At 41.8% G+C, this 23383-nt stretch overlaps 1 protein-coding gene across 1 annotated transcript in view; it reads left to right on the top strand.

Moving 5' to 3' along the window:
• Positions 1-23383, top strand: part of FLT3 (fms related receptor tyrosine kinase 3) — a 41211-nt gene that overhangs the window by 5542 nt on the left and 12286 nt on the right. The window contains exons 2-10 of the mRNA XM_056497652.1: positions 7084-7208; positions 8314-8516; positions 9296-9411; positions 11596-11713; positions 13585-13721; positions 14323-14462; positions 14539-14692; positions 18079-18244; positions 22098-22204. Of these exons, the coding sequence (XP_056353627.1) occupies positions 7084-7208; positions 8314-8516; positions 9296-9411; positions 11596-11713; positions 13585-13721; positions 14323-14462; positions 14539-14692; positions 18079-18244; positions 22098-22204 (1266 nt within the window). The remainder of the gene's footprint in view (positions 1-7083; positions 7209-8313; positions 8517-9295; positions 9412-11595; positions 11714-13584; positions 13722-14322; positions 14463-14538; positions 14693-18078; positions 18245-22097; positions 22205-23383) is intronic.

Genomic DNA, 23383 nt, shown 5'->3' with positions numbered 1-23383 from the left:
GAGGTTCACTGTATTTTCAGCCACTTTTCAGCCACTTCCCAAAAAGGGTGTTCTCAGCACTCCCAGTTATTGTTTGCAAAGTGGATCACAAGTGGCTGGAATGGCCCAAAACATGGCTAAAGCAGTAGGGATTTCAGGGAGTCCCTGTGAGCACCAGTCTGAGCAGTCAAACTTGGTTCTTATTCTTCCTGACTTAATGAATGCTGAAATCACAATGCTTATCACTAGGCATCACTGGAAATGGTTTACTCACTGTGACAAGTTCTAGTTTAATATCTATTCTCGAGAAATACTTTTGAGACCACTATAATAAACAGGGGCACAACCTACATGAAGGTGTTCTTCTAAAAAAGTTTTTACTGTATGAGCTGTTCTTAGGAAAAGAAAACCCAAACTTGCTTCTATTTTTTTTTCCAAAATCAGAGAGCCATAGAATCACTTAAGTTGTAAGATCATCAAGTTCAAGAATTAATCCAGCATTGCCAAGTCCACCACTAAATCATGTACCAAAGTGCCACATCTGCACATCTTTTAAATAACTCCAAGGATAGTGACTCAACCACTTCCCTGGACAGCCTGTTCCAATGCATGACTAATCCTTTCTTGAAGAAAATTTTTCCTGATATCCAATCTAAACTTCCCTTGACGTAATTTGAGTCCATTTCCTCTCATCCTCTGATTTGTTACCTAGAAGTGGAGGATTCCCAGCTCACCACACTTTCTTTAAGGTAGTTGTAAAGAGTGATAATGTCCCCCATGAGCCTTCTTTCCTCCCGGCTAAACTCCTCAGCTGCTCCTCATCACACCTGTGTTCCAGATATTTCCCTAACTTTTTGAAGTATTTTTAAGCTTTCTGCCTTTCAATTAAAAAAAAAAAAACAAAAAAAAAAAAACACCACCACCACCAACAACAACAAAAAAACCAACAGAAAATATCTGCTGGAGACTCCATGGAAAAAAAAGTAAGAAAATAAAATCAGTCATCAGCGATTTAACTAATGCATGAGGAACATCTATGTCACATTTCGTTCTGTAAGAATATAAAAAAGCAGGGCACCTCCTGTACAATCATACAGGAGCCAGGATTAGGCGAGTTAGGGGTCGGTGCCGTGCCTGCATCCCGGCGGCAGTCCCGCAGGAGTAGGGATGTGCGGAAGTGTGCGTGATGCGCGGGATGCGCGGGATGTGCGGGATGTGCGGGATGCGCGGGATGCTCTGGATGCGCGGGATGCGCGGGGTGCGCGGGATGCTCGGGAAGCGCGGGAAGCGCGGGAAGCGCGGGATGCTCTGGATGCTCTGGATGCTCTGGATGCTCGAGATGCTCGGGATGCTCGGGATACGCGGGGTGCGCGGGATGCGCGGGGTGCGCGGGATGCTCTGGATGCTCTGGATGCTCGGGATGCGCGGGATGCGCGGGATGCGCGGGGTGCGCTGGGTGCGCGGGATGCTCTGGATGCTCGGGATGCTGGATTTGCTCGGGATGCTCGGGATGCGCGGGATGCTCGGGATACGCGGGGTGCGCGGGATGCCCGGGCCCGCAGCGCCCCCTGCCGCCCGCCCGCCCCGCCGCTGCTGCGCGCCCGCGGCCCCGCGCGGTGCCCGCACGGACACTGTCCCGGGACACGCTGCGCGGAGTGGCCGAAATTGGAGAGGAGCTGGGGGAGCGGGGGTGGGAGTGGTGGCTGATGCAGGTGGGAAAATAATCCTCGCAACGGGCTGGAGGCCATGGCAAACAACAGGCAGGTGAGGGTAGCATGCCAGGATGTTGTGTAGTATCAGTGTAGGACACCACTAATAGTTTTTGACTCGGTTCACAGACCTGAATTGAGCTCTTTCTGAAACCACACTACCTCCTCTGCTCCGGTCCTCTCTGCTGTCTTGCTCAGTCATTGAGGTTTTGTCCCTTCCCTCTAATCCCTCCCCACAGTGCCTTCCCATTCTACAGGCTTCTTCCCACCTCAAATCTCAATCTTGCTTGAACACCACCGTGAATAATTAAATCAATTCACGTGACATTTATTGCCATTAGCTGGTAAGACCAGATAAATGACTGCTCCTGACCCAGACATACCCCAGCCAGCATTACAACAGCTGGTCATAATTAGCATGAGCTGCAGCAGAGCCATCTTGTCACCCACCTTGCTTGTTAAACTTTCTTCTAACATGGTTATTACTCCAAAACATGGAGCAACACCTTTGGCCCTATCATCACATGAGAACGAACTCACAAAGTGCATATTTTTCTGAGCTGGGAGTTACTTAAGCTGAAAGGGTGAAGATGCTGAGGAAGGAAGCTGTGCAAAGAGATGAGGAAGGACAAAAGTTAAGTTTGATGGCAGAGAAATGAGATATGGTTAAATGGTAAGAATTAATTTAAGGTCAGTTCTTTTTGCCTGTCCTGCCTCCCTCTGATTTTTAGCACATTTGTATTGGGTACAATTGTCACTTCAGGATCCACCACTCTGTGGGTGATTTGAGAAAAAGGCTACCACATGCAAAAGTGGGGGTTTTAAAGAGTTCATGAATGAATATTGAGCTCATCCATGCCACTGCTTTGAAGTTTTTTTCCTGGCAAGTCATGACAAACACAACAACAGTTTTCCTGGTCCATCTACCTCCCCCAGTCATGAAGAAAATTTTGGAAAGTTGATCCAGAGAATCACAACCAGAGGACACAGAGAGAAGTCAAATAAGTGCCAAATCATAGTTTTGTTTATGTAAATCTTCTGAACTGTAAAGCAGAGTGGAAGGTTGTTCTATATCTAGAAAAGGCCTGACTGCCATGTAAAATATTAAACACCCAAGCTGAACACAAACACAAGATGCATCCCTTGGTATGAAGAGAAAGGTTTTCATCTTTCACAGTTCTCCAGTTCCCAAGCTATTGTCTTGCTGGTTAACTCAGACTTTCAGCATACTTTGGAGTGATTTTCCCAGTTTTCCACAAGTTAATTTTGTCACCTCCCATTTGAAAATTAAATTTTAGAAGCAACTGCATTCATCACATAGATGAACTAGCTTAAACAGAGCTTCTTGGTTTGTTATCTCTCCAGTAGATTCAGGACTTTCTTGTCGGCACCATAACACAGAAGCTCCTTTTTTGCCTTTTACAGGCATTTCCCCAAGTATGTGCCAACACATCTTGATGAAACCTTGGCTCTGTCTATGGCAACTAGATATTTGTCTGACTGCAGTGAGAACAGGATTTCTCCTAGTGCCTTTATTTATGTATTACCTATAAAAAGATAATGAAGATGGAAAGCAGGCATAAACAAACATTGTTCAGAGGCAGCAATTTATTTTCATTTCAGCTTCACTCTAGTCCAGCAATAGACAATATGATTATGCATGCTACATATTTGATATTCTTTACCCAGTGCTTTCAGTCCCTGCAGTTCCTAATTTGGAGGATGACTGATGTGCAGACTGTAACAGCAGTCCTTGAGCAGGCCAGGTAGAAGCTGAAAGATCAAGAGGATGAATCAGAGCATTACCATTTTCCCAATATTTCTTTTATTGATTTTACTTTTTCTGAAAGGCTCATTCATGCTCTGGTTTTCTATCTTTTCCTCAAGGCCTGCACAAATTTAGGCTACTCAGTATCATGTAAATACTTCTTACTATCATATTACTCATTTGTTTCTCACAGTAAAGCATCTGGAATCAATCATGTCAGGTTCAAGACATCCTTCCTTACCCTAAAAGCCTTCACAGGAGTAAAGGTACACCACAGCAGTGGCAAGCTGCTGCAGTTTACATGAAAAGGAGTCCCATTTTCACTTACACATGAGGGTATCAGGGTGCTCACTACTTCCAGCATAGTCCCACATAAGGTCCTTTACAGATGCAGTTCCAGCTCGTCAGACACTTTGCATGTCTCACTCACAGTCTGGTTGCTACAGCTGTCTAACTTTAGCTGCAAATCTCCTCCCTGTTGGTGTTTAAATACACCCTTCCCTTTTCTGCTGTGGCCTTAGGATTCCCTCTAACAAGGCAGCATGAGCAAAGTGGGGTAATGCCATGTTGGGGTACACTGACTTAGCTTGTACAATCAGAAGTTAAAATTATTCACAAATCAGAAACCTAAAGCAAAGGAATGCTCAGGAAGCCAGAGGAGTTGAGCTTGTGAGGTCATATTTTCAGCTGGTTTCTGCTGGTGTGTTTTAGAAATCAGAGGACAGGTATGTTCCCACCAGCTAAATCCCTGGCCTTGAGCCAGGTGAATGGTCTCTGCTTTGAAAACGTCAAAAGCAGAATCAGCCAACAAACCGACAGAAGTGGAGAAAGCTGAGCAGAGAAGGACTTGGTGAAGGGCCAGGGAGGGAGCTAGAAACCTGAATTGCACTGAGGAAAGGAATTCAGCATGCTTGGTGTAGATACCTGACACATACCTGCCTTTCAGCTGCCCTCTGGCACTCCCTGTGTTGAGAAGTGCCATTATTATTTCTGTAGTCGATGGATGGAGATACATGTCTCCACAAAGAAATCACATTCATCTTTCAGAGGGATGACACCCAGGGTTTTACTCAGACATCTGCAAAAGCAGTCCATTGCCTGTGCATGCTATGGAAAGTGGCACCAAAATGAAGTGTATGTTGGGTGCCTGAATGAGAAAGACAACCTTGATACACTTTGGCAAGAAGATGAGTTTGTCAAAATGTTGCCAGCTCAGACAGTTCTGGAAGATACAAATGGCAAGGAGGAGATGGCAACAACCCTTATCCATTTCTTCCTACTTCCAGTTTTGCTCCTTCATTTCCTGCAGAAAGAGACACATCACATTCATCCTTCAAGTACTTTGTGATGTATTTACCTTTTTTCCTTCTTTTAACTCTGCACCATAAAGCTTTATGTGCAACCATCTCAGGAGCAGAGGGGGGAAAGAAAAGAAAACAAAGCAAAGAGCCAAGGCCTGAGGGCAGAAATATTTCAGGTTGCCAGAAGAAAGATGTTATTTTATGATTCACTGCTTATTTGTGTTGCAGACTGGCTTTAGGGAATTAAGGGAAATCAGACACCTTTCACCCAGCCAGTTGTACAGCCTTACTTCTGTTTGGTGTAGTGGTGGGTACATGGTTACTGTAGCTCCTTCAAGGATAAAAGCTGACTTTTTCAACTGCAGTCCCAGCAGAAAGGCTTATAGGAATCCTTCTGGAGGGATGATGCCTTTGGGGAGTCAGAAGCTTTTCCACTCTGCTCTTTAGGCATAAGGATAAAGGAGTTTTGCTGCATGGGGAATCTGCAACTTCTCTGGGCAGCCTCATCCAGTGCCTCAACACCCTCCCAGTGAGGAGTTTCTTCCCAATATTTAATCTAAACCTGCCCTCTTTCAGTTTAAACATTCTCCCTTGTGCTATCACTACTTGCCCTAGTGAAACATTTCCCTCCAGCTCTCTTCCAGCCCCTTCAGGTGCCTGTAAGGTGCTGAAAGGCTTTCCCAGAGCCTTCTCTCCTCCAGGCCAAACAGCCTCAAATCTCTCAGCCTGTCTCCATAGGAGAAGTCATCCTGACCTCTGATAATCTTTGCTGCCTTCCTCTGGACATGTTCCAATGGCTCCATCCCCTTCTGTATGGCAGAGCTGAACACAGCAGTGCAGGTGGGGTCTCAGCAGAGCAGAGCAGAGCAGAGCAGAGCAGAGCAGAGGGGCAGAATCCCCTCCCCTGACCCTGCCCACGCTGCTTTGGATGCAGCCCAGGATGAAGCTGGCTCTCTGTGCTGGATGTGTACACTGCCAGCTCATGCTGGGCTTCTCATCCACCAACACTCCTGAGTCCTTCTGCCCAGGGCTGCTCTCAATCCATGCTCCACTCAACCTGTGTTTGTGCTGGGGATTGCTCTGACCCAGGTGCAGCACCCTGCACTTGGCCTTGTCCAACATCACAAGGTTCCCACAGGCTCACCCCTCAAGCCAACCCAGGTCCCTCTGGATGGAATCTCTTCTCTCCAGTGTCCTGACTGCAGCACACAGCTCGGTGCTGTCAGCAAACTTGCTGAGAGTGTGCTTGATCCCACTGTCCATGTCATTGACAAAGCTGTTAAACCATATTGGTCCCTATCTGACCCTCAGGAATACCACTCATCACTACTCTCTGCTTGGACATCAAGCCATTGCCCATCCAGCCAACTCCTTATCCACTGATTGATCCCTCTGTTAAATCCATGTCTCTCCAGTTCAGACACTAAGTTTCATGCAGGACAGTGTCCAATTCTTTGCACAAGTCCAGGTGAATTCTGTCAGTCGCTGTTCCTCACACACTAAAGCTGTAACCCCATCACAGAAGGCCACCAGATTTGCCAGGTGCATTTGCCCTTAGTGAAGTCATGCTGGCTGTCACCAGCCACCTCCTTATTTTTCACATAACTTCTTGTTGTTTCCAGGAGGCTCTGCTCCATAACCTTGACAGTCACCAAGTCACTACTGCCTGTAGTGTAGTTCCCCAGGTCTTTTTTCTTCCCCTTTAGAAAGGGGACTTATATTTTCTCATTTCCTATCAGTGGGAATTTCACAGGACTGACAGAGCTTCTCAAATACTCACTTCCTCCTCCTCTCCAGGTCCCATAGACTTGTTCACCTTCAGGTTCCTTAGGTATTTCCAAACCTGTTCTCCTACAACATGCAGTTCTCCATTTTCCCAGTCCTTGCCTTTGCCTTCTGTGGGAAGGAGGGTGCATGACCATCCTCCATCTCACAGTGGGCAAACACTGACCTGCACTGCAGGGTTTGGTGCTTTCCAACACAAGGATGCAAAAGGGAAGTACAAGAGAGCATCTGTGTTTGGTAATCTTGGAGCCTCTGTAACACAGAGCCTTTAGTCTTTAGATTTTCTCTGCAGTATTATGGGACTTAATTGTGAAGTGTGATGTGCCTGTGCTCTTGAAAAGTTCTCCAAATAGAGTTTACACTCAGCTTCAATATATAAATACAGAGTTAGCAAATTCATATGGTTTGTCTGCATATTCAGTTTGGCCTTTTTTTTTTTAAAGATGTAATCTTTCTACTGTTTTGTTTTAATTTAACTGAAATTACTGTCCCATAGCAGATCTAGACTTTATTGCATATGTTTTCTATTTCTGTCTTGCAGTTTTTGTTATGACAGCAGTTGCTTTCACTTCAACAATGACTCAAAATACATCTGAGATCACGTGTGGATTTATCAGCCAGAAGGGTGAAGGTTCAGGAGCACCAGAGACATCAGCATCACCTAAGGTGATATAATAGAGAACAAGTTGCTTATAAAATGTTCCTGTCCATTCCAGAAATACGTTTCCAGGAACTTACAACACCCTAATCCTTTAGAATGTGAGGGCATCACAGTCAAAATCACCAGGGGTATGCCAAATATGACTACAGAAGGTTAGAGGGATATAAATATCTGAAAATTCATACTTTGTGTATAATTAAGTATCAGTTTTCTCTAAAACTGGCTTTTTAATTAACATCTTGATGTTGCCTTTTATCAGCATGCCTGAATATTGCTGGATATTCTGACAAGGCAGAAAATGACTGTTATTTCTAGGTACTTCTCAGGCCAAGAGAAAGGAAAAAGGAGAGAGGCATGAGAAGAATCAACCAAACAATCAAAATGGGGATGCAATGAACTCTGTCCTTTCATAAACTTGCACTGGATAAAATTCACCCTACAAAGCAATGGAGACATGTAGGGCTCCTCTTCAGATGGAGCTACTCACTTGCCACCTTTTGCTGCAGCTAGTCTTAGAGGCTCTTTAATCTCTTGGTGGCTTTCAGAATGACTGTGGAAGATTCTGGTTCTGTTTGCAATTCTCCTTTAGCTGTACACAGGGGTGAGGAAATGAAACATGTGACAGCATCCAGCCCAAATGTTCCTTACCCAGTAAAGCTCCCAAGGAGTTGAAGAGCAGTCTAACCAGATGATGCAGTGATAAGCAGTGAAATGATAAAATAAACCAAACATTCTGACCCTGCCTTTATATTCAAGTTGCAAACAGAAAGGTTTTATTTTAGTTCTGTGTCTCCCTATGATTCTAAATAAAAGGGAACAAAATCAAGTGTAAAGAATAACCTGTATCACTGACTGAAATTATCATGGCTCTGGCTGAGATTGGTCTGTGGTCTGTGCCTGTCTAGAGAACAAAATTGACTGATTCAACAGGAACCCTATAGAGTTGCTTCATGCAGTAGGATTCAACATATTTATTAATAGGCTGGATGGTAGAAATGAAAAGAAAGAACATCCTTTAAAAGCATTTGAATGCAAAAAAAAAAAAAAAAAAAAAAGCAAATAAAGCTAACTGCTAATAAATACCTAACAGTCTGTCCTCCTGTATTGCAGGTTTCTGATATTTTGGAAGATCTTGGGTGTTACTTGAATTCTCAAGGAAAAGAGAACATCTACCAAACAATTAGAAATGTGGAAGTCAAATTATTTGAAGATATTGAATTAAGAATAACAATGAGCATTTCTAATATAATTTCATGCTTTTGGTTCTTTAAAAAGAGCAAAGTCTGCAAACTTTCTTTCGACTCAGAGAATAGGTAAGTCAAGGGATGTTCTAGATCAAAGATCCTTTAAGAGATCTTTTCTTTTAGAATGCAAATGGAATGTTTTCTGTGACTGTGCCTGTGTTTGATTTCATGTTATACACTCTCTTTTTCAATTGCTTAATCCTTAACTGTTGTCACCCAGCAGCACATTGCCAATTGTCATTTAGACCAATGTACATATATGAATCTTAAAACCAAGAACATTTTAAAATAAGCTTGTTCTTTTAATTTGTATAGCATCATGAATGAGAGTCTCCAGGCACTCTCTGACATTGATGAATTTGAGCTTTGCCATGCTCATGTGAGAAAAAATTGTGACTTTGTTGTCAAAGAAACAGAGGCATGAAGAGTTATATGACTTTTAGGATCACAGTGCAGATCAAGAACAACAGCAGCAGCATCCTAACTCTCACAGCCAAACCTGGACTGAAATCTGAGACTGCATAATTGCCTCCTCATGCAAAAAGGAAGCATGTAGGCAGAAGCATTTGGCTGTGGAGCTCCTGAACTGCCTCAAGCTCAGGAAGGCCATCCTTCCCAATGCTCAGCATCAAGCATGTGATACTGTGGCTGTAAGCTCCTATGTGCTGCCTGTGTAGGAAAGCACATGAAGGAGTTATTTCAGGTTGAAGGGCACTATGAAAATAATGGATACCAGTGTCTTTGAAGGGTTTTTGCAAGCACTAAAGAGCTGGCATTTAATTGTGTGTGCTGCACATTACCTTCTTCATGCTAGTGTGACAAATACCACTTTACTTTCTGTTTTATAGATATATTACATCTTTGGCTCTTTCCCAAATAAAAGAAAGACAAGCTGGAAAATACACCCTCTTGGTCAGGAGTGAAACTGGCAATTACACAGTAGTTGTGCCTGTTCTCATCCAAAGTAAGTATGTCTACATGAAAGGGTTGTTCCATCCATGTTTTCAAGGGCAGAGGCTCAAGTTCAGCCAAAGCAATGAAGCTTTCATGTTCTGCACTCCAAGCTTCTTCCCAGATTAGCATAGCACTTGCAGCTCTTCAGAGGCTGAAGTCAGAATCACAAACTATGTGAGAGTCAGCTTTCCCTAGTCAGTAAACCATGCAAATGAACAAATAAAGATGTAAATGTGCAGAAACGTTCTTCTCCCCTGTGAGAAATTCCCCTCTGTGTCAAAAGGGAGAAACTGATGGTGGCTTTTTGTGCTTTCAAGGCTCAAAATGTGTGCTAGATTTGTTTGCTTTCATTTTAACCTGTTTATTCTTGGTGTTGCTGGCTGGGTTATAATCTGGACCAGCTCAGGATGTCCCTTTCATATTCTGGTCACAATTTGACCCACTGCCACTTTTCCACTTGTGCCTACTGCTGGGTGTCACTACTCTCACTGCTTTTCCTTTTACAGTTCTGTGGGTAGCAAGAGGTACCCTGAGGAAAGGGGAGAAAAAAGGTCCCTCTTCTCAGTGCCAGCTTTGGCTTGTTCATTGTCTTTCAAAGCAAAACTCATCAGTTCTGCAGCTGCTCAACACAAGCCAGCCCAAGAAACTGAGGTTTTAGCTGCTGTTAAATGCTCATGAGAGAGCACCTGGGAGGTGCAACTTTCTGAAAGGCTCCCAGTGGGAGGGGATTTGATTGAGTTTTCTCAAGGCTCACACAAGAGACATCTCTAACAGCTGCAACAAAGTGCAAGCTTCTGTTTCTAACTAGGGGTGTCCAAAAACATCTCAAAAAAAAAACCCATAAAGACATGATTTTTTTAACAGCATAGAAAGATTAAATTATTTTGTCTGGAAAGGGACAAATTTAAAGACAAAATTTAAAATTACAAGAAGAAATTTCAAAGGCAAAACCTCAATCCAAACAGCTAAAAGAGTAGGAAACCTTCCAGGTTTAACAAGTGCCATTAGTTGCTTTGATTTTAATAAACTGTGACTAATCAACATTTGTTTTTCCCTCTTTATTTGTTTTTTAATTATTTCTTCCGTTTAACTTTTTTCTCTCTCTCCAGTGTCAGAAAAGTCACCTCTAATCTCTCCTTGTTTAATTTGAAAGCTTACTGCATGCCTCAATTATAATTTTAAGAGCTTCATTGTGGGGAAAAGGTTTCATTAAGAATTGCCATCTCTTTATCAATTAGGCTTTAGAGGTAAAAAGTGTTATTACATGTGCAAGCAAGAATAGTTTGAAGCAATGTCGATAAAGGTCTTTTCCATATCAACTGCTTGGATTGCTTTCTCTTTGCTCCTGTGAATTTAATGTCATAATTGCATCTCTTACAAAAGCCTTCAGGCTAGATGTGAATCCTTCAACTTGGATGTGAATCTCTGTAGCTAAAAAATATTTTTTAGGCCTATCCTATAAGACATAAATGAGTAAAAATTATAAAGCCATGAGTATTACTTTCACCTTGCCCACAATGGAAGCATGTCTGAGGAAAATATCACTTTTGCATGTGGCGGCTGTAACTTCTTTGAGAGATGACTTAAAACTGGACTCAGTGCTTTACATTTTGAGTCAAACCTTTAGCAGTTTTAATACATTAAATTTTTTGTTCCTGGTCCAGGTCTGTGTCTGAGAGGTTCAGGGTGCTGGGAATTGTCTAGGAATCATTTCCCTCTGGGTTACAGAGGCAGGGTAGAGAAGTTTGCTGGTTACCAGATGTCATTATCACCCCTTCTGTCTTCATCATGTGTCTGATCTGACTGAGCAAACCCCATTTTGTGTACAGAATTTGTAGTCTCAACAGATTCTCCACCCAAGGAAGGGCTTAGGATGTGATTTCAAAATCACAGGTGCTGCTGCCCAGTGAAATGAATAGCAACCACAGCAAATTAACACCTTTCAGTATCAGTCTCAGGATTATCTCCTGGCACATAGAGGCAGGCCTTTGGTAAGGGAAGCTGTGCATTTTGCAATCAAGGCTGAAAAGCTCATGAGACCAACCCACAATATGCCTAGTGCTAAATAATTTTCTGTTCCCTCAGAAACTCCTGAAACAAATCACAGCTCTGTAACTTTTTGTACTACAAAATGAGCAAAACACTGTTTCAAAATTATTTCAGCTTTCTTAAACATTTGCATGATTTTTATCAGAAAAACCAGCCAAACCCTATTTCAGGAAAAGGGAAAACTCAGATTCTATCAAGTGCATATCTGAGAGCTACCCCCAGGCCTCTGTGGAATGGATATTCTGCAAAACACCTGAAAAGAGGTATGTGTGTGTTTGTATACATATTGAATCTCTAGACTAAAAGCTTGCCATCTTCTGAAGAAAAAGCAGCAAGGTGAGAAGAAATGACCTCAAGATGTGCTAGGGGAGATTTAGATTGTATATTAAGAAACATTTCTTCACTTAAAGGGTTGGTAAGCACTGGAACAGGCTGCCAAAGGAAGCAGTTGAATCCCCATCTCTGGAAGTGTTCAAAAAACATGCAACATGGCACTTGAAGACCTGGTTTAGTGGTGAACATGGCAGAGTTGGACTCAATAATCTTAGAGGTCCTCTCCAACCTTAATGATTCTATGATTCTACACTTCTTAGTGTGCCTATTGAGCTGGGGAATATTGATTCAGATTTTGATTGATTCAGAATTTTTGGGAGTGGGCTCTGCTGGTTAGCACACCCATGTGCTGGTTGAAAACCTATGTCCATGATCCACTTTTGGAGTGCTGCAATATATTTTTCTTAGAAATTTTGACTGTTGTGCTGTTTTGGAAATCGTCATGTCTTGGCTTTAGAAATGTTATTCCAGATTCACATTTTGATGTCACAAGAGCAAATCAAAGGCATCTTGTTTCTCTCTAGTTTTTCACATTGTTTTTAAATTTGAATATTAAAATCCTAGAACACTTTGGACTGTAAAGGACCTTTAAAGCTCATCTTTAAGTGCACTGCAATATGCAGGTACACCTTCAATGAGATCAGGCTCCTCAGAGCCTTGACTTGAGTGTTTCCAAGCATGGGGCATTTGCCACCTCTCTGACAACCTGTGTCAGTGTTTCTCCATCCTCATAATAAAAAACAAAAGACGACATATTCCTAATGTCTAATCTATATTTATCTTCTTGTAGTTTAGAACCATTACCCCTTGTCCTATTGTGACAGACCCTGATAAAAATTTTATCCTGATCTCACTGATAAGCCCTCTTTAACTCCTGGGAGGCAGAGATAAGGTCTTCCCAGAGCCTTCATTTCTCCAGGATGACCAGTCCCAGCTATCTCCATGGGAGAGCTGCTCCAGCCCTCTGAACCTCTTTGTGGCCTCCTCTGGACTCTCTGCAACACGGTCACAGCTTTCTTATGTTGAAGGTCCCAGAACTGGATGCAATCATCCTCATGAGAGTGGAGTAAGGGGGCAGAATCCTCTCCCTTCACCTGCTGGCCACACTTCTGTTGATGCAGCTCAGAATGCAATTGTTTTTTGGGCTGCAAGTCAATAGCTGAACCATGTCCAGCTTTTCATCTGCCAGCTCTCCCAAACCCTTCTCAGCAGGGCTGCCCAAGGTCTGTTTATCCCCCAGCCTGGATTGATACCAGGGATTGCCCTGACACAGGTGCAGCACCTTGTGCTTGGCTTTGTTGGACCTCAGGAGTTTCCCATAGGCACACCTCCTGAGCTTTTCCAGGTCCCCCTGGATGCCATCCCATCCCCATTATATTTATATTAATATATAATGTTTATTCTATTAACAGAGGCAATAATGCCTTTCTCTGCAGCATGGCAGTTTGGGGTCTGGATCTCCTAAAGGCTGCTGGATTTGCAGCACCTCCCACCACCAGGAAATCAGAGATGTGATGTGGAAGCTCAGCCCATATGATTTTGCTCTTGCCTGGATTTTAATCACATCATTACCTGTCTAAGAACCAGTCTGAGTATATTCAGATCATTTCAGCCACATTTCTGCCTAGACTGTGACATTTTTATTTTCTTATCTTCACCTTTCTTAGTTCCTTTTTATTCAATATGTGAGATCCAGTTTTCCCACTATTGTTTGCATATTCTCATGGTTTGGAAATTTATCAGATTTACTTGCTTGAGGTTAACCAAATGAGCCAATGAATTATTATGCTTGTAATTGCAGCTGCCCTTTCAAAAGGCATGAAGAAAGTGGAGAAATAGATGGCATACAGATGGTGCAACATGAATTATTTCAAACTTACATATGGTGCTGTGCAGTTAATGTCCTGGGCAGAGAGTGCACCAGCCTCTTTACAATAGGTAACTTCCCTCTAAGGTTTACTTGCATGTGAGCTCACTCCTGCTGCTGAAGTTAGTTGCATTACCCATCTGAGCATGATTTCTGGTCTAAGCTACTTGTTTGTAATCACTGGAATAAAGCTAACAGTGAATATGATTGCTCTGTCAAGTGTTTAAAACCTAATTCCAATAGCTCTTTGTGGTCTCCGTAAAAAGCTTCTTGCCTTTCTACATTTGCTATATTTGTACCTGAACTTTTTGTTCATGCTTTTAGGACTGTGTGCATGGAAAAGCTCTCCAAAGTGTTCTCAAACACATATATTTATGTATAATTATTAATAAATCCACTCAGGTTTACTTGCCTGTTTTTTTTAAATAAACCCAACCTGAGATAAGCTCTATGCTGCATGGTGCCCTAGAGCTGTAGGTGTCTTGTGAATCACGACAAAATTTGTTTTGAGACATCTAAATCCATGAAGGTCATTAATTCCATTATTATGGTAATTATCATTACAATATAAAAATTAATATCTATACAGCATTAGAAGAAAAAATGTTGATGTAACTGCACATTTTCCAGGCAAAGTGATGTTGTTTCAGTGTCTCTGTTTTGGTTTTGTAGATTTAAATGAAAGACAAGCAGACCCTTTACCTGAACTCGTACTTAAGGTCGGGGAGCCATTGCTGATCAGATGCAGAGCTGTTCACCATAATTATAAATTCAGAATACAGCTATCTTTTGAAAACAGAGAAGCTGAGCAGGTAAAAAGACAGGGCATATTTAAAAACAGGTTGTATTGGGCACTATCAACTGATGTGGATCTCTGTTGAAAACCAGGGTCGCTACTTTGAAGGATTAGAATATCAAGCAAACTTCTCAGCAATTCGGATCCAGCATGTGTTTGTTCCAGCAGCAGCAAGAAGTGACAGTGGACATTACACCTGTTCTTCCACTGCTCATCCAAATCAAACTGCTTTGGTCACGGTTTTAGGTAATTCCAATCCCTGCTGTTAATTTTGTCTCTCGAATGTTTTGCTTTGTTTTCCATGTGTCTGTTCTTCACTTGCAGATATGCAATGTATATTTAAAGTTCCCTTGCTAAGGAAAAAGTCTGTTTGCTCTTACAAGCAGGCCAGGAGAGCCAACAGATTAATCTGAACTGAGTCATTCTGGTACCTGAATACAATTAACCTTTCCTTCATACTGCTTTTTAAATAATTCCCTTTAAAAGACAGTGCTTTTAGAAGTGAAATGAAATACTGCTGTTTAGAGATGCAGTCTGTGATTGTTTCAATGGGATCTCCTAGAAACATAGGCTGGGATTCATCTCATATGGTGGTGACTCTCAGCCAGTGTGCCACAGAGCCATAATTTTAAAAAGGAAATCCCATTCTACTTAGCAACACTCTGATTTGAAAGTCAGCAGTGTTGAATTTAGTTGAGAGCAGCCTCAACTGCAAACTTTATTTCTCAGATGGGAACAATATACAAATAGGCCTAGGTCTGGAAATAAGGCATAAAAACAAAAGCTGTAGGTAGGACCACACTTCTGGAGTAGGCACAGGGTGTAATTTGGTGACTGGTGTGCCTGGAGCTGGAGGCTCTAGCCCTGAGAACAAGGCTGTCTGAAGCAGTCACCATGCTTGACCTTAGATGTAGTTGCTCTCACATTTTACCATCCCTAGGCTAGGAATGATAGGAAGTGAGAATACTTAACCCAGTCTCCTCAGAAATGACTTTCCAGTGCAATATCCTCTTTTCAGCTTCTGCCCACCGAGTGGGAAGTTCTCTTGTCATTTACAATAAGTGAGTATGATACCTGTGAGTTTTTTCTACACACATCTCCTCAGTAAACAGGAACATAGAGGTGAGGGTGTACTGCAGAGATAGGTCAAGATCCTCTTTTTTATCAGCAGCAGTGCAAAGGTCAGAAATAGTGGCTTGTTTGATCTAGCAGGTGTGAGCATGGGTGACAGTCAGAGAATATTTGAGTGGCTGTCCCTGGAAGGCTGTATTTCTGAGCAAGGCACTTTTTTCACTGCAATGCACCAACCTACCTTCATTGTCTGTGCCCTCTTTAATACCCCTCAAGCCAACAAAACTTCTAAGGGTTCGTTGTCTTTGGTGATGAAAAAATCTATCTGCCTACTTACATGGTGGATTAAAGTGGGTGGTGTTGTCATACCAAGCTAACAGCTCTGCTTCTCTCTACAAGGTTCTACAGGAATATCCTGTGCTTCTGATCCATCCCAGCACTTAGCCTAATGTGTTAATGACAATTACTGTGGGTGTCATGTCATGCTAACAATGCAGATTCCATTTCAGCAGTGGTACAGACACAGATTTCACCCAGGTCTTAGAGTAGCAGTTTCTGAGACAATCAGAGTCCCACATTTAAACCATTACTGTGCATGGTTCAATATCTGTAGCTTCACTGGGAATCATCATGGTGTAACTTATCCAAGAGAAAAGTGATTTGGTTGGCACACTCTCCATTGCCTGGGGAGTCTGGCTGCCATAGCTATATGGGTGGGTGTTCTTTGAATCTCTAATAATGCCTTGCAGCCAGACAGCTTTGATTTGCTCTTTGGTAATTGATACCTCACCAATTTATCCCATTTTGTGTGACTGTCAGGTCAGGCAGGGTGGTTAGGCCACTTCAAAACACAGCAGAGATCATGCCAACAACTGCAGCTGCAAGGCTCTTTGTTTTTGCAGGTCTTACATTCAGTTTCCACCAGTGTTAAATAAAGAATTTTTAGCACTACTGAATCTTACTTTAGGAATATGTAAGTTGTTTTGCAGCACATTTTATTAAAAGCAACAAATGGACAAATATGAGAAATGTGGAGACTTGTTTGGTCTTGAGAGTTTCATCTCACCTCTGTGTCATTGCTAAGTGTAAATAGTCAGAAATACACTTAAGTCTGTCAAAAATTACAAACCAAGCAATAATGTCCCATGTTCTCTCTCCTCCAATAAAGAAACTACTTTTTTTTCTGAGGTGTTTTGCAAAGAGATGGGGTACACTGCTCCAAGGTTCTTATATGTGCTCTGGAGAAAGCCTTTATTCTTGGCTGGTCATGCTGTTAACAGTAAATTCAGAGATGATATTCTGCCTGAAAGGGTGAGAACCAAAAGATGAAAGCTCCATGTATAAAATCTATAAGCCTTTAATATCAAAAAATAGGAGAGTACTCATGAAAGCAATAGCTTCTTGTTTTGAAATGTTTGTGGTTTTTATGGAGTTTCCAGATAGTAAGTAGGCTAAGACAGAAGAAACATACAAAGCAGAATATAGGGTTACAATCAGAAGGAAAACATTCAAAAGGGAAAAACAGGCCCAGCAATATATTGATGGGTAGTTTTTCACCATGTAGCTGATTAAACACCACCACAAGTTTTCAGAGGTTGTACAGTCCTTGGGGATACCCAAACCAAACTGGACATGGCTCTGAGCAACCTCATCTAGCTGGACCAGCTCTGGGCAGGAGTTTGACTACATATCTCTTCCAATGTGTATGATTCAGTGCTCTGTACAGAGTTGATCCTTGCACCACTGGTGTCTTTAGGACAGCCTTCCCACACACATCTCTGCTGTTCAGACTCCTTGGGTAGAATTCGTTCCAAGCCTTGAGACATCTGGCCCCAGCAATGACTTTGGTTCCTTCATCAGTCAGTGCCAAGAAACAGTATTTCCAGAAGCAATCCATCTGAATTAGTCTTGTTCATTCCACTGAGTTTATCAGGGGTCCAAACAAGTAGCTTAGGTAGACCACAGAACTTTTGACATCACCACTAGGTGAAATGAATCCCACCCCAGCAGGGCAAATTCCAGCAGCTCATGGTTCATGGACCTCTTCAAAATACTTTTCCATGTTGCTGTCATCTTGCATTAATTTAGATGGAGAAATACAGGAGCAGCTACCAGACTCATTTGCAAAATCTTCAGCTGATTTCAGGGAGGGAGAAAGAATACTGATTATAATGGTGATGCCACCTGGTTTGGTTCCTGCAGAAAGAAAACCAGGAATTGCAGCTGTTAACACCTGGAATACACACCCAAACCAAACCAACAATTGACATTGTTGGCCCTGTGACTCTGTAGGTTAGACTGAAGAGAAATGTCAGACTATTTGGAGTGCTCTGGTCTGACCAAATATGCAACTTCATTGGGCTCAAATCATTTTTCTGCAACTGAGCACACTGACATTTCAATACTATTTTGAAGCATTATCTTATTTTGATCAACAGGATACTTTTTGTGATGCAATATGTTTTTTGCTTGTAATAACCAAAAAGAAAAGCATGCAGATGTTAAAACGTTTTCATTAAAGTCCAGCCTTTCTAATACATCTTTCTTTTTTTTTTCTCCAGAAAAGGGATTTATAAATATAACTGACTCTAAAGAAGATTTTGAAATTGGTGAGGAAGAGTTTTGCTTTGAAGTTAACTTCACAGCATATCCTCCAGTTAGATGCATGTGGCTATTTTCCAGAAAAGCATTTCCATGTATACAAAGTTACAGTATGGATGGACGCAGGTACTCGAGTAGTTTGTAATAATTTAATATTATGATGTTTCATCTTTGTATCTCATTTGGACAGCTTATTGTCCTTGTTTTGTACTCTCTTGGTATTTTTAAAACATGAATGGGCCACATGGTGAGATTGTGTTAACAAAAGGCACTCAAATATAATTTTGGTTTTCAACAACAGTTCACACAGATAACTTGCAGAATCACTTTATTCTCTGTTTATAATAAACCCTTTGCTAAGTTATGCATCCAGCACCCTTTAGTTTATATGCATTTTGCCATTCCCCTGCTCTCTAACATGATTTCTGAGTCACAGATCTGTTGCAGTTTTCATTCTGGATCACAAGTTCTGCATGTTCCCATTTTGTCATCCTGTTGTTGATGATGTTCCCAGTGTCTTTCTAACAGCTCAGACCAAGTCCAGGGTGCTGTGGTTCCCAGGCCTCTGCTGGGTCTGCTGGCCTGTGTCACAGAAACACAGAAACATGCTGTTCTGCTCGTTACCCAGGTCATGGATTCTTCCACTGCTGCAGCAAAACATGTTTTGAATCAACCTGTTAGTTATCTACCTTTTCTGTTATTTCCTACAATGGACTTCTGGCATGAATCCTGTTTAAGGCTAATGTTTTCTCCATTCCCTAGGCTCTCTAATTTCTTGATAACTTTATCTAATTTCCTTCAGGGTTTCTTTCAGAGTAGTCCCATGGCTTTGCAGGTAACAGCTTTTACTCACCTCAATGAAAGCAAAGCCAAGCTGCTCCTTTCAAGTTTTTACATTAAAAGTGAGCAGGCTGCAGGCAGGAGCTAATGCACTGCTCTGATTTCTTCTCATAGTCTTAAAACCTCTGTCATTATCTGCATAGAGCTGTGCAAAAGCCTTGATTACACTTTTGATGATTTATTTCCATAGTATCTTGGTACCTTTGATTTTATCCACAAGCTCGTCCAGTTATCTTTGCAATAGACTGGCCTTTTCATCTGCATCAGATGCTGTATTGGAGTCAGACCTCAGGGAGGTTCAGAGACAGCTCAGTTCAGGTTAGCAAATTGTCATCTCCTGGCACTGGCCACAGGAACTCTGTCCCTGCTGATAAAGTGAGGGCTGTCAGCACACTCTGATAGCACTGGGTGGGTGTTGGTGACTAATCTGCAGTGCCTGACATGGGCCTGGCAGAACTGCACTTTGTGACAAAACTGACTTTGGAAATGAGGTCTCAGGGGACAGCCATGAGCATTTGCTCATCCTTGTCCAATAGGTACCTCCCTCCAGCTGATAACACAGAGTTGATTTGCTTTGCAGCTGGTGCAGACCTCTCCTCACTGCTTGTACCAGCAGGACTCAGCTTTGCTTGGAATATTGACAATGGGTGTAAATTCAATCCAGATAAGAATGAGGTGCCACAGACTGTGCCAACAATAATAATATTGAGAACTTTTGAAATAGTTTGGGCAGCTGTCATTAGTCAGTAGGGTGCAACTGCTGGCCTGGGATTTATGAGTCACTTCAGAGGCATCAGAGGAGAGGCAGCAGTTGCTGAGTGCTGATCACCACCTGCAGGATGGGAGAAAGGCCAGCTCATGTCCCTGGAGCTGAGTGTCCAGGCTGGCTCAGCCACAGCCACCAAGCACTGCTGGGGCTGCTTCAAACAGATAACTCTGCTGTCTGTGTGACAGTGATGGTGGGCAAACAGGATTTTGTATGTTTATTTTGGGTAGTTGTTCTATGCATTTATTTGCATCCTATTTATTTTATGGAAAAATGAAATAGAGATAAAAACACTTGATTTTGCTGATTATTTCATCTGACAAGTACATTCTTTTGTACAGACATCCCTCACAGTGATCCAGCTTTGGCTGAGCACAAGCACTGGATAGACATGTCTCACCTGAGGACAAAGAGCAGGGGTACATATCTCATTCAGTTTGAAGCACCAGAAGCAGCAAGGGGTAGGGAGGTCAGGAGATTCTGCCTGCAGGCTGCAGCCTTGCAGATTTCAATGTGATTTTAAAGCAGAAAGTTTCTCAAAGCAGCACAGAAAAGGTCATCACATATCTAAATACATCGTGAGTCTCACTTTGTGTATTTTAGTTGATTTCTGTATAATCCTGTCTCCCAGGACTTCTACTTTTTTTCCTTTCATATCCTTTTTCATTTCCTGTTTTTAATTTTTTTAAATTTCTGCCAGTTTCTTGTAAAATTATTCCTTCAGATAAAAATAATATTAAATTTTAATAATGAACTGTGTACTTTTCTTTAGCTTTTCATTTCAAAACCCAGCAATCCATCTCTCCTGTCACTACACTTACAGTGTATTTTCAGACATTCCTTCAGAATTTCTGTTTTCTATTTTGCTTTTGTGGGCTCTCTGTTTCAGTACACTGCTGATTTTCACTTCCCCCAAAGAGCTAGTGACTTTTCATACACACAATGTCCTCTGTTAAATTTATAATACTTAGCTTACCTCCCCTTATATTTTCAGGTATTGAAGATACTGTTTTAATTTTTTTTTCCCAGGATATAATCCTTCCAACCTGGAATTTCAAAAGCAACTCATTATTTTTTGTTTCATCTACGTTTTCTTTCCTTCAATGTCTTTTTTGAGGCAGCTTAAAAGGGTTCTGACTTTAAAAAATCCATGAGCTCAGAGACATAGTTAAGGCCATTTCAGATGAAGACATTCAGAAGTCAATAACTGCATGAAAATGTGGCCTTAGTCAAAAGACAAAATTGCCAGTGGCTTCAAGGGGAGTTTTCCTGGTTTAGAATTTCAAGGTGATACTTGGTGCCTTTGTATGTGCCTTGCTTAAGGAGAAATATCTCGATTTTAGTTCTCTAGACTGATCTCATTACTGCTTTCTCTCACTTTGCATATTGCTGATATAGGATTTTCTTTTCTTCTCTCTTCAAATTCGCTGATGTTCCTGCCTGCCTTTATCACTAAAACAAGAGTTGGAGACCTACAATATGACTACCATTGAGTTGATAGCAAAGACATCTCTCCCCAAATTGTCAGCAGCTACACCTGAGAGAGATTTTCTTAGGTTGCTCTTCCAGTGCTGATGAACTGCATTATCTACTGTTCAAAGCTGACAATTGTCCTGACAGCAATAACCCAGTTGAAAACACAAAAATGATACCATCACTATAAAACAGCATATTTCCTTTTCCCTGCCTCATCTTGTATCCCACAAACCAGTGACTCAACAGGACAGTCAAGCATGAATCTTTAAATCTCTGCAGCCCTCTGTTGTCAGTTTCTGCCCAGAGCCTTGTGAGAGCCCTCTGGCCATCTCCATTGTCACAAGCTGTCTCCTGCATGGTTTGGGTCTTGGTTTTCTGCCATCCACTGGCTCAAAGGCCATAGGGATTAGTAGAAGGCTGATCTTCCTCCTGCAGCTTATGATGGTGATCTCATTCCTGAGTCTATGTGAGATCTTTCCATCTGGAGATGTTTCTTATGCTCATTGTTGTTTCCTAACACAATCTTATCACATCAGCTAGAAACTCCCATCAAAGTTCCTCGGAGAGAAGAAAGTTTGATCTTTTGCTGGTCTTAGCAGATGTACCTGGGTGTGTAGTGTATGAATTAGTAACAAAATCACAGCTTGACAGCCTGCATGCACTCCAGGAACAGTGAGAGAAAAAAGGAAGAATTCAATCAATACTGCAGGGGAAAAATATCTTTTCTCCAACATAGTTAGATTCTGGGATTTATATTCTCTAAGCAAAAATAATTTCCTTTGTATTCCTCTTGAGAAGATGCAGAATTATTTCAAACATATATTAGTCTTGACTGCATTTGAAATGTTTTTCAAATCAATATTTTGTCCTTTTCCCTTTTTTGACTTTGTTCCACAGCATTTCATCGAAGTTCTGCAACCATCAGCACCAGTCTGGGATATATACTTTTTATGCTGAAAATGATGATACAGTTGTAACAAAAAATTTCACTCTGTATGTGAGAAGTAAGTAGCAAAACTATTGCTGAAGATTTGGCAAAATCTGGGATTTTGTCACTGATATAAATAGAGCTGTTATGGTTTTCTCATTGGTATTCCCTATTTCATTTACACAGATTTATTGTTAAAAGTGGAGGATCAAAAAGCAAAAGCATGATTCTCTTCACACTACATCACTCAGCTGAAATCCAAGCACTGGGCCAAAGAAAGACACTGGCTGCTTGTGGGTTGTATTTGTTGTGTCAGTTAAGGATGGAGAACAGAGAAAGGAGGAGAAAGTTACTAATTTTTTTATTCCCTTTAGTCTTCCATAAACAGAATATGAGGAATCAGTTGCATGCTGAGAAAATCAATGCTTCTTAATAAAATTAAAAGCCTAGGAACTCAGTAAAATACAGTAACTTCATTCTATCTCTACAAAGCTGGAACATACGTGACTGGTGCAGAAACCACATAAGATAAAGAGTTGGGAACAAATACTTGTCCCCATTAGGAATTATGTATAATTAAATGTCCTAATGGCATTTATGAGTTAATGTAGTTAGTGTGGAGACCCTCTGGTGAGTAACTTGTATTGTTTGGGCTGCAGTGCCTCATACACCTCTGCCCACAGCTCACACACATGCAGTCTTGACCAATGTTCTCATTTTTTTCAGTTCTGCCACAACTGCAGCATCTCACCCTTGCCCCAGGGCTGGGGGCTTTATTTGTGATATGAAATTTACACAAGGATCTTCTGTGCACATTTTGTAGGAGTTGGACACCCAGAACCTCAGTGCCAGGGCCAGCTGCTTAGTCTGAGTCAGAAAAGCAGAAGTCAAGACTTCTAATTTTGGCTCTGCCATTGTTTTGGTCTGGCTGTGCCCATACAGAGAAGTGGCTGCTCCCCTTGCCTTGCCACACTGCCATCCACAAACCAAGGAAGGAGGAGGACTGTGAGCTACACCCAGCTCTCACTGTGACTGCTCTTAACTTTGAAAACAGAAGCAGACCTTGGTCTCAGCAGATACAGCATTGCCACAGAAGTGTACAGGGTTCTGTCACTTGAAGTGCTGACAGAAATTGTCTTACAGAGTCATGGAATTGATTTGGCTGAAAAAAAACTTTGAGATCATAGAATCCAACCATTAACCCAGCACTCCCAAATGTACCACTGAGTCCTTCAGCCTTGTGTTGTCTTGTTGC

The sequence above is a fragment of the Oenanthe melanoleuca genome, chromosome 1, assembly GCF_029582105.1.
Source record: "Oenanthe melanoleuca isolate GR-GAL-2019-014 chromosome 1, OMel1.0, whole genome shotgun sequence".
Taxonomy (NCBI): Eukaryota; Metazoa; Chordata; class Aves; order Passeriformes; family Muscicapidae; genus Oenanthe; species Oenanthe melanoleuca.
The sequence above is the reverse complement of the archived record's forward strand: the minus strand, read 5'-3'. Positions and strand labels throughout refer to the sequence as shown.